The following is an 11,382-nucleotide window of genomic DNA, read 5'->3' on the forward strand; positions in this document are numbered from 1 at the left end:
GACTCAGAGAGGAACTAAATGTTGACTGTAAATCAGAGCTTTTTAAAGGGTGGCCCCACCCAGTCTAGGGCGGGTGAGGGGTGGGCCTTGGGCTAGAGGGCTGGGTCAGCAGTTGAGCCTCCTGCAGACCCAGTCAAGTGCCCTGTTGGGGTGGGGTGGGGATGGAGAGGGGCCAGGCGGATGAGGCCTCTCCTGCCTGGTTAGCACTGGGCCAGACTTTGTGGTTGGATTTGGGCCAGGGTGGGGGCGGAGGGGGGCCGTCTGGTGGCAGGCCTGTTTGTATTGGAATGCGGGTACCCAGGGAGTGTACCCACGAACTGTGTACTCAGATTGCTTTAGGACTTGTCTGGACGTCTGGGGTCCTGTGGCCTTTGTGGACCTCTTCCTCAGAAACATTTTTAAAGGGTTCTCTTATTTACTTTTTATTATTATTATTATTTTGCTTTTTGGGTTACACCCGGCGATGCTTAGGGGTTATTCCTGGCTCTGAACTCAGGAATCACTCCTGGCGGTGCTCAGGGGGCCATGTGGGATGCTGGGAATTGAACCCGGGTCGGCCGCATGCAAGGCAAATGCCCTACCTGATGTGCTATATCTGTTTCATAAGAGTGCATAATAATTTTTTTCACACACATACAAAACCCTTTTAAAAAATTATGTTGGAATAAAGACAAATGTAGGGGCCAGGAGAGTGCTCAAAGCACTTCCAGCACCACCAGCTGTGACTCTAGAGGTGCTCAGTGCTTTTTGCAGAGTAACTGGGTCTGAGCATTGAACTGTCCAGTCCACACAGCCAGACCAGCATCGCTGGAAGTGTCTCACCAGGCTCCTTGAGCATGGTTTGGGAGGTCAGCTCCCCTTCACCCCAAAATTCCCAAATAGAATCCAGATTGAGTTTATTAACATGTGTGTGCATGTGTGTATATATATTCATTAGTATGCTTTCCTTCTGATTAAAAAAGACAAAATGAAACCTTGCATTATCGCTTTTTTCCTATCTCCCCAACAGTGCTGGAGGTAACCAGGGTTACACCAGGTGGAGCTCAAGAGGCCCTTGTTGCTGGGGCTCAAACCAGGGCCCTATTCATGCCAGACCTCAGCTCCAGAGCTAGAATTATCTCCACAGCTCAAATTAAAACATTTAGTGGGAGGCAAGGTGATAACTTAAGGGGTTGGACTGCGTGAGTTGCATGCAGAAGTCTTGGGTTCACGTAGCCTTCAATAAAGCCAGAAGCAGCCCTTATGCCATACTGGGTGTAGCGTAACCTCACATCCAAAACCTGTAACATTCTTGTTGGGGCTAAGGAGATGGTTCAATCAGCTGAGTACATGCTTTGCATGGGAACAGCACAGGTTCTGACACCAAATGGTCCACTGAGCACTGCTAGGAACAGCTCTCAAGTCAAAGCTTGAGGGGACTTTATAGCAAGCAGTCGATGAGGAACAAAAACTTCTTTGTTCTGTGGCCTGTGGCCCTGTAGTAACTGAGCCCAGTGGATCAGAGGCACCCCCACTTTAAGCATGTTTCTGAGAGGTACTATGTTTGACAAACAGAAACATGGTGCTACTTTGTAGCTGAACTGGGTTAGTGACTGTGATGCCCAAATTACTGGTTGTCAGTGCTGTGTGGGAAACAGTGTCGGGATGAAGGTGTGAGACCCTGTTGTCTGCTGACAAGACCCCGTGGTCACATGACTTCAGGCATGTGCACGGAGCACCATGAGCTCATGCTTATTCACCTTCTTGTGGTTTCATATGTTTGTTGATCCAGAAGCTGGTAACTGAGACGGGCAAAGTTCCGGCAAGCTCAGGATCAGGCTAGTCCCAGGATGGGCTGAAGGAACATCTTGTCTCTGGCCCAAGAGAAAGTGCCAACTGGGTTTACAGCAGGTCAGAGCTAGAGTCTGTGGCATGGACTCCCACTGTGTCCTCCCGCCCATCAGCCTGGTGGCCACTGGAGCAGTGTCACAGTGGCTAACATTGGGGTTTGGTCTTTCAGGATGGTGAGGTTGGAGAAACTGGCAGGGCTAAATAAGATTTGGCCCCAGGGTCTGGGATGTGTCCATCACAGCCGGAGCCCAGGACCAGCTGTGGTGGTGATGGCTGCAGAGACTGGTCAAGAGAGTCTGGCACAAGTCTCCCGGGTGCAGAGAGAGAACATCAGACAAGGACACCTTCCCCCAGATGCTACATGATACAACTGGCACAGTCCAGACTGCCCACAATCCAGCTGGCCTCAGTCCACGGGAGAAACAGCAGGAAGAAGTTGAGGGCACTGAGGGCACAGAGAGCAGGTCCTGGAGCCCATAAGCCACCAGCTCAGACCCAGCCAGCTCTTGCCAGACCAGGCAGGCTGGCTTGGCACCTGACATGTCTGGGGCAAACCAGCTTTATGGCCAAACTCAGCCTGCTTCTTCTGGTTGTATGACTTCATGTCCTTGGCTACCCAAAATACAGCTCGGCTGCCCCCAACTTGCACTTTCCCGATTCCCTTCCAGGCTCCCAGATTTCTGTGAGCCACAGTGTGGTGTATAACTGTGTCAGTGACAAGTGGGAGATTACAGGTCTATGCACAGGTCATTACAGGCATGGAGGGGTCAGTGCTAGGAGAAAAGGTCACAGGTATGTCTGGATGACTGCTGGATATTAACCCTAAGCGTTTTAGGCTTTATCAGTGAATTGCTCCTTTTCTTCTTTTGTTTTTGCACCCAGCAATGTACAGGGGTTACTCCTGGCTCTGTACTCAGAAATTACTCCTGGGGGTGCTCAGGGGACCATATGGGATGCTGGGGATTGAACCCGGTTGGCCGTGTGCAAGGCAAACCTGCTGTGCTATGGCTCCAGCCCTCCCCCTTTCTTCTTCCCAGAGAAGCTTATCATTGTTCCTGTGAGCATCCCTAATACCGTGAGTTTATTTTTAACTTTTCCTGATCTTTCCCCAGCACCCAGCTCAGTGTTGCCACACATGCAACAGTGTTTGTGGATTGGGTTCGACATCACCACCATCACTGACCTCCTGCCTCTGCCTGCAATGACCCCTACTTTGATGCTGTTTTTCTTGGCCTGCACCTGGTGGTGCTCAGGGTCACTCTGGCAGGCTCAGGGACCATGTGGGGTGCTGGAAATCGAGCCCGGGTTGGCTGTGTGCAAGGCAAATACTCTACCTGCTGTATTCTCTTTCTGGCCCTGTGACACCCAGTCTCCACCTTAGTCCCCAGCTGTGCTCCGACGCCTCTATCACCTTTAGTTCCCATTGTAGGGTTCTTCTCACCTATTCAGTGTGACACTTCTTCCAGGATACCTTGTGTGCTGGCAGTCCCAGAGGGCTGCCCAACTCAGCAGGCTGTTCCCGAGCCAGAGATTCCTGAGTAGAAGCCGAATCCACACTGGTATGGTTTGGGGGACCGAGGGCATGGGGTGGGTATTTTGGCTGGAGAAATGGGCAGAGGCACAGAAGCAGGGGAGTTGACCCCTGGACCTCATGACCAATACAGAGCTGATCTTTGAGAACCTCTGCCCCAGCTCAGGATCCCTTCCTTTGCCCTATCAGGCGTCCCTGCGCCGGGTGTGGACTTGATGCTAAGACTAAGACCTCAGGCTGGAAAGACATCTCAGAGGACTGGAGAATGTGCCCACCATGAGGAGGTCCTGGGTTTTGTCCCTGGAATTGCATGGCCCCCCAATCACCCCATTATTACCAGACCTTGGTGGTCGCCAGCACTGCTGGGGCCTGAGTAGTACTAGGCTGAGCATTGCCTGAGTGACCTCAAGCACTGCTTAGAAAACACCCTGTTCCTCCCCACCCCTGCCCCCCCCCCCCCCCCCCCCGCTTTAGAAAACAAAAACCATGGGGCTGGAGTGATAGCACAGTGGGTAGGGCATTTGCCTTGTACTCGGCCGACCCGGGTTCGATTCCTAGCATCCCATATGGTCCTCTGAACACCACCAGGAGTAATTCCTGAGTGCAGAGCCAGGAGTAACCCCTGAGCATCGCCGGGTGTGACGCCAAAAACCACAGGTTCAGACGCCAATTCCCAGCTTGCCTCTTTCCCATCTTAGCCAGTGCAGGACTATGAACCAGAATGGGGGAGGTGTGCGTGGCTGGGGCGCACTGCCCAGAGGGGAGAGCAGAGCGGAGGAGGCGCCCCTGCCTGTGCGAACAGCAGGGAGAACTGGGCTGGCCGCCTGCCCAGCCAGAAGATCAAACATCACTCCCCCTTTCTCCTTGGGTGGGCAAGGCGAGGCACTGGCACTGGGCCAGCTGGGGGCAGAGGGGCAGTGGGAGAAACACAAAGGGCCCCACCCCTCACGCACACACACAGTGGACCCAATGCCTGTGTGATCCACACGGAGGAAGCAAAGTATGTGGTGCTGGGACAGAATGTGAGTCCTTCCACTCCCAGGGCGGGCCCAGCAGCAAAGCTGTGGCTCCCAGGGAGCACACTTTACAGAACCGACACCAGCAAGATATCACGAAACGCATAGAAAACCCTGGAATCTCACACATGCCCTGACCCGGGTCCTGAGAGTTCAAGAGCAGAAGCAGTTGTTTTATATTTAATTTACAAAAGAGACCACCCCAATAATAATAATAATAACAATAATAACAATAATAATAACAATAATAATAAGAAACTATCCAGGTACAGGGAGTACAGTCAAGTTCCCTGGCCCTCCTTTGCCCCTCTTCCCCTCTGCGGGACTACCCCTCCCCCTTAGAACAGGGGGGTGGGTGCTGGTGTGAGTACTGCACTGGACATCTCAGGGGCACTGCCCCCTCCCAACTTCAGCTTGTTCACCCTCTACAAGCTGCTGTAAGCTTGGCAGAGCCCTTGCGGCAGAGGCCAGTTTGACCAGCTGCCTGGTGAAAGACCCCTACAAAGTCCAGGGGAAGACCAGTGCTGCTAATGCCAGCAGGCCAGTGGCATGGGACCCAGCCCAGGCCCGACTGGCACCTCCCGCAGTCCCCCTGCGATCCCACTGGCACTGCTCGCCGCCCCAGCCTAGATAGCACTGGCATCGAAAGTGTGTTTGCAGGTGGATGCGATCAGCACGGCTGAGCTCCCCCTCTGGATGCAGCTGGGGTTCACCAGGGGTGTGGCCAGGCACCAGCCGGAAGCTGCTGGCACTGAGGTGCAGGAAGGCACTGGCACTGGGATCACGGCGCACACAGCGCCCGTGGCTGTGGCACTGGGACCAGCTGCAGTAATGGGCCGCCCAGGACACGTTGGCAATGTAGGGTACCAGCAGCTGCGTCAGGTAGTCCTTGAGGTACTGGCACGTCTTCTGTGGGCAGAGATCAGGAATCAGGGTTAGCTGCCTCAGCCCAGCCCAGATGGTAGTTTTGTGTTCACGCTCAGGTGAGCACATACGCTTTTAGCAGCACACATGTGAGAGTAACACATCTGTGGCTGCAATCTCACTTGCTGAGGAAACGCACAAGCTCTTCTAGACGCAAGTATTTTGTGGGGGCTGGGGGAGCGGTTTGAGCCACACCAGGCGGTGCTGGGCACTCCTCCCAGCTCTAGCTTTTAAGGCCATATATAGTTCCGGGGAATAAACTAGCTTCGCCGCTAGCTCTGTCCTATCTCTCCAAGCCCAGACCCTAGCCTCTTAAACTGTGGGTCACAAGCTCATCAAATATGGCAAAAATAAAGGGTTTCTGAATGTGCAAGAAGTAAAAATGATTTCAAAATCAAACAGGGAATGAATCTGAGTTGTTTCTGGCAGTGTTTGTCTTTGCTCATTTGTCAGTGAAAGGGGTCACAATTGGAACAAAGCTAAGAAGCCCTCTCCCGTTCACAGCATGTCCTTTGCTGTGAACGGGAGAGGGGTCCTAAGTTCTCTGATGGGTCTGGGGACACAATGGATGGGAGACAAACCAGTAGGTCACACTAGGATGCCCATCTTGAGGTCTTTTTATGTATTTTATTTGAATTTTTGAGAGACACCCTGGTGGTGTTGGGAGGATCATATGTGGTGCCAAGGACAGACTGGCTGACTACATACAGAACCAGTGTCCTACCCTCTCTACTACCTTTATGATTCTGTCCACCTTGATGTTTCAAGCCCAAAGTCCGTCACTGTCCCTGTCAACTCAGTCCCAGCAGGTTGCCTAAGTCTTACTTACATTGCTGGTGGTGTACCCAGCATCGCCCCAGAGGATAACACCAGCTGCACCCAGGGCTGCACTCTCGCCAATAGTGGAGATGAGATCCATCTGTGTGAGAAAAGAAAGGGAAGAGGGGATGACCAGAGGGCCGAGGGAGGACAGATGGGCAGGCCTCAGCTCTTCTGACCTGTGGACCTTGCAGCTCCTCCCCACCACCAGGCAGAGAGGCTGTTTCACTTTCCCCTGAAATGGTGAAGCCCTTTCCATATCCACTATGGGCCCTAGTTTGCCAAGTGAGGGTCAGTTGGAGTCTCGGGCCTATCAGGATGAACTAAATCCACACTCTATCCTGGGTTTGCCAGGAAGTTTTTGAGCAAAAGTCTCAGCATAGTTCAGTCTCAATTTTTTTTTTTGTTTTGCTTTTTGGGTCACACCCAGCAATGCTCAGGGGTTACTCCTGGCTTTGCACTCAGGAATTACTCCTGGCTGTGCTTGGGGGACATATGGGATGCCAGGGATTGAAGCTGGGTCGGCCGCGTGCAAGGCAAACACCCTATCCACTGTGCTATTGCTCCGGCCCCTCAGTCTCATTTTTTTTTGTCTTTTTGTGTGTGTGTGTGTGTGTGTGTGTGTGTGTGTGTGTGTGTGTTTGGTTTGCAGGACACACTCAACAGTGTTTAGGGACCCTGGAATACTAGGGATTAAACCCAGGCCTGCTGCATGCAAAGCATAAGCCAAACCCACCCCACCCCCTTACTCTATTTCTCCAGCCCTTTTCATTTTCTTCTTTTTGTTTTGGTACTGAGGATGAAAGAATCCAGGGCCTCATATTTGCAAGCCAACTGATCTTAGCTCATATATACGTTTCTAGCTTGCTTTAGCCTCAATTCTTTTATCTGCAAAACAGGGATAAGGGCGCTATCTGTTCATATGCCTAGAGAATGTGGAGAGGGGTCAGACAGCTGGTAAACAACAGGGTGAAGGCCCCAGAAAGCCAAACCTGCAGTGGTTCCCTGAGGAAGAAGGTAGGAGGCCCTACAGGGGTGGGGGTGGGGGGAACACATACCTGGCTAAGCCCCGTGAGCGTGCGGCTATAGGTAGGCCTAGTGAAGACATAGACGGGGAGCGCATGGTTGGCATGGTGGGTGTGTGCCACGCGAAGGGCCTCCTGAACGCGGAAGCTGACAAAGTTGCGACCCTGGACAGAGGAAGCAAGAGTCTCATCTAGGTAGACGGAGGGGAAGAGGGCCGTGCTCTCGGCCCACAGCCAGGCCAGCTGGTCGTTTCGAGAAACCTCTACATCAGGGCAGCGGCCTGTGTAGCTCTCCCAGTTCTGCACATAATCGTGGTTGTAACAGTCAGGGAAGAGGTAGAAGCCCCAGAGGTGCTGAGGCCGCACTGCCTTGACAAAGCGCAGAGTCTCCAGCATGAACTCCCGGGCAGCAATCTCAAACTCGTACTGAGCCTCCTTGACCACACGATCTGACGACCAGTCAGGGTGCTGACGGGCCACCAACTGGCGTGAGAAGCGGCGGTATACGTCCTTGTCCTGCCAGTTGCGCACCCACACAGGCCTCCAGTCTTCCCAGTCGATGACTGCCAGGCCTGCGGGCTCCGGGGTGCGAATGTAGTGCTCCACGTGTTCCTGCAGCATCTTTAGGTGTGCCCAGAGGCTGCCATTCTGTGGCACACCTCCATGCACAGGCTTCCCTGCTGCATCGAAGCGTGGATACAAGCCCAAACGGTCACGGTAGAAGATGGTGATGTTCTGGTTCACAAAACCCTCATTCGGTGAGGCCTGCACGTCAAAGTCCATCAGGTCCTTCCGGTCTAGTGGCACCTTGAGGCGTGGGCCACAGTCCTGTGTGGGCACGTCCCATGCTACCACAAAGGGCCGGCCTGTGAAGATGGGTGGTGCTGTGGGTTTGAGCTCTGAGGCCCATACCACTGCCAACACGAGGGCCAATGTGACAGCAGGACCCAGGCTTGCCCACATGCTGGGAATTGCAGGAAGACTGTGTCACCTGCCTGATAGCAACTCAGGAACTGGGAGAAAGGTGGGAGAGAGCAAGTCAGTCTAGAGAGTCCTGAAGGTGCCCACCACAAACCCACCCACACTCCCAAAGGCCAAGCTGAATGGGGCACTGTGCCCAGAGCTGCAAATCTCTTTCATGGCTGTAACCACAGGCCACGGAGGGGCAAGACCTGGGGCCTCACTGCCAAGAACACAGGGTTCTTTCCTGAAGCAGGTGGTCTATGGCAGGGCAGTGATGGCTGTTAAGTCTGGGTGCCCTCTAAGGATAGAACCAACTGAACTAAGGGCTCACTGCCCAATCACATGCATGCCTGCATACCACCCAGCACAAGATTTCTGAGCCCTGAATTCGCGACCCACTCCATTCTGTGAAGAACTTTTGAGACAGAGAAAAAAATAAAAGGGCATTCGGATAAGGCTGGGCACAGCAATCTCATGAAATAGTTGGCAAGCTGGAACGAAGCCACGGTGCTGGTATCTGTGTAGCACCGCCCGGCAAGAGTGTGGCTGTCAGCACTTTGGAGCGCAGACGCTCTCCCGGGCTTGGTGGAGGCTTCGCCAGGACAAAGGACACCAGGACCTCCCACAGTGGCGCCCGCAGTCCTTCCCTTCCCAGCCACCCTAAAAGCGCGCACTCGCCAGCCAGCGCCTTCCCTCTGGCCTTTGTGCGGGACCCCGCCTCCGCCCCGCACGTGGGGCTTAAGCCCGGCTGGGGACAGTGGGGTGGGGTGGGGTGGGTGTCTGCTTCTTAGAGCGCGTCCCCGGGACTCAGAACCCAGCCTGCGGGTAGAGGACCATCAGGTCTGCACTGCCCGCCCTCACCTCGCTCGGGGCGCCGCCGGGACTCGCGCCATGGCCATCACCAACCGCGGCCCAGCCCGGCCCGCTCCGGCCGCTCGCCCCGGCTCGGCCCCGGACCGGTCCCAGCTCGGCTCGGCGCCTTGGCTGGCTCCGCCCCCCCAGTCTTCGGGCCCTTTAAGAATCCAGCGCGGAGGCGGGCCCGGGTCCGGACTTGCGACCCAGGGGGAAATACATGCCCCCCTTTCACGCTGCCTGCGCCGCATGTTGCGACTCGGGGCCCCCAGCTCTCCGTCGATGACAGGGATACCCATGTGAAACCTGGGGACCCCCCCGCACCGGGCTTCCCCTCGCCGTCTCAGCCGCCAGAGTCAGCAAGCCTGAGATTTCGCCCCCGCCGCTTGCGGCCGGTGGTACGGCCCGATTCGCTCCGCGCCGCGGCCAGCCCCTTAAAGGAACCGCAAAAGAGACGTGGTAGGGGAGAGAATAAAGGAGGCGGCGCTCGCCCTCACAGCCGTAAGGAGGTGCTGTGGGACTCCCAGGCCTTGTTTGGGGGCAGCGGCGGATGTGGCTCTATACCCCAGGGTGGCCCCTAGTCCCTGGTGCCTCTTGGCGTGGAAAGAGGTACCGACCTCCGGCCTCCCAGCACAGGAATGCCCCGCCCCCTAACTGATCCCGGCTCCCCTCCCCCCGAACCTGTCCCGGGCCAGAAGGGAAGCACGGCCGCCTCCCAGACTAGGGGAGGGGGCGAGCGTCCGCCTGAGCCCTCCCCGGGTAGGGCCAGGCTTTTGGTTGTCTTGGCAACACGAGAGCCCTGGGTCTCAGCGTGGCCAGCTGACCTCGGTAAGCCCAGCCAGGGCTAAGGGCACCCCCGCTGCCTCTGATCTGGGAGAGCCCTGGACTGCTGTCCACTCTGCCCACTCTGGGGTGCGGGGCACAGTGGGAGCTGCCGCCCATGCGTAAGTTCCTGGCCCGACTGTGGAAAAAGCCGGCCAGCCAGAGGCTCCTCGGGGCCTTCCACGCAGTATCCTAAACCATTCCACCCCGAAAGCCCCTTCAGGCAGCTGAATCCTACACATCTTCCTAGACGCGCTCCTCCGCGTGGGGCTCAGCTCCCCAGAGAACAGGGGTCCGAGCTGGCGGCAGATGGGAGAAGAGAGATGGGGCGGGGTGCGGGGCGCGGCAATGAAAGCATATAGGAGTCGTCAGCCAGCCTGCCTTGGGCTCACCTGTGTGGGACTCCGTCTGTCCTGGAGGTCGGCGGCCCCCGCGGCCTCCCTCCTGCCGGGATATGACTTTCCTGCCAAGCTGTCTGCACCAGCTGCTGCCCGCTGGGCAGCCACCGCCGACTTGATAAACCCCATCCCCTCCCACCCGTTCCCGCCTCCCATCCCAGCCCTTTCTCCTCACTTCCTGCTGCCCCTCGGAGAAGAAAGGGCCTGAAACAGGCGCGGGGGAGGGGACCGCCTTGACCCTGCTTCCCTCCTGCATGCCCTGTTGGCTGACTGCCCTCCCCACCCTTCCCAGTAGGCCGTCTGGTGCACCACCTCAGGTGACAGGAAGGCTGTGGGACTTTGGCTCAGGTGCCAGCATTCCCCTTGCCCACAGCGTCCTTAATTAAGGGTTAGCTCTTCTCTCCAACCATTCCTTCCCCATGGGGAGTGGAGAAGCTGGGCTTCTCTGCTTCCCCTGGGGGATGGAAGGAATGCTGATGGTTGAAGTCCCCCCCACAGCAGGTGGTGAAAGAAAAGACTGAGCACTGGAGAGGGGGTTGGGGCAACTTCAGGAACTGAGTCAACTTTTCCAGTGAGAGCGGAAGTGTCCCCAGTGTAGCTGAGTGGACAGTGTTGATGGATGTGACTACAGGGTAGGGGGTGGGACAGGATTTCTGCTAGTCGATATTCCCCAGTGAATTTCACCAAGTCATTGCAGAGTAGGGGGCTTCTTATAAACCGGGTGAGGAAAGGGGTGCCTGTAACTTTGCTTGTCCTGGGGAGGGCTGCAAGATCACAGCAGGTTCCTCCAGAGGCGTAGACAGAATTGCACCCTCCAGACCCTACTAGCCTGATGCAGGGGTCTCTTCACAGAAGGCTATTGGAAGACCAGTTAGTAGTGGGACACACCCTGGTGTGTCTGGACATAGCATAGGAGGGTGGCCTTCCTGTGTCACATGGACAGGCCTTGGACACTCCAAGGGTGGGGCCCCTGGGGAAACAAAGGCTAGGCCAGACTGTCCCAGGGCAGGGAACTTCCTCAGGCAGTCAGCAGGAAGGAAGTGAGCACAACCCACTGGGAGGGAGTGTGGAAGCACTACCCTGACCCCCATTGTTTCCAGATTTGGGGTCAGCTGGGCCAGGCCCAACACAGGGAGTTCCCCATACTGGGACAGTGGTGACAGGAGATGGGATGCCATCTGACGCAGAGAACCCTGGCAATG

At 55.9% G+C, this 11,382-nt stretch overlaps 1 protein-coding gene across 2 annotated transcripts; it reads right to left on the reverse strand.

Moving 5' to 3' along the window:
* Nucleotides 1–4,523: 4,523 nt before the first annotated feature.
* Nucleotides 4,524–10,281, reverse strand: HYAL2 (hyaluronidase 2). 2 transcript variants are annotated; one of them, XM_056129004.1, is made up of 4 exons: nucleotides 10,175–10,281; nucleotides 7,179–8,158; nucleotides 6,131–6,220; nucleotides 4,524–5,286 (listed from the first exon to the last, which is right to left on the reverse strand). In XM_056129004.1, the coding sequence occupies exons 2-4, from the start codon at nucleotides 8,106–8,108 to the stop codon at nucleotides 4,876–4,878; spliced, it is 1,431 nt and encodes a 476-aa protein (XP_055984979.1). In that variant the 5' UTR covers nucleotides 8,109–8,158; nucleotides 10,175–10,281; the 3' UTR covers nucleotides 4,524–4,875. The 2 variants fall into 2 exon arrangements, with proteins under 2 accessions (XP_055984979.1, XP_055984978.1); XM_056129003.1 differs by lacking the exon at nucleotides 10,175–10,281 and adding an exon at nucleotides 8,970–9,106.
* Nucleotides 10,282–11,382: the final 1,101 nt, after the last annotated feature.

Source organism: Sorex fumeus, unplaced genomic scaffold (assembly GCF_029834395.1).
Source record: "Sorex fumeus unplaced genomic scaffold, SorFum_2.1 ptg000072l, whole genome shotgun sequence".
Taxonomy (NCBI): Eukaryota; Metazoa; Chordata; class Mammalia; order Eulipotyphla; family Soricidae; genus Sorex; species Sorex fumeus.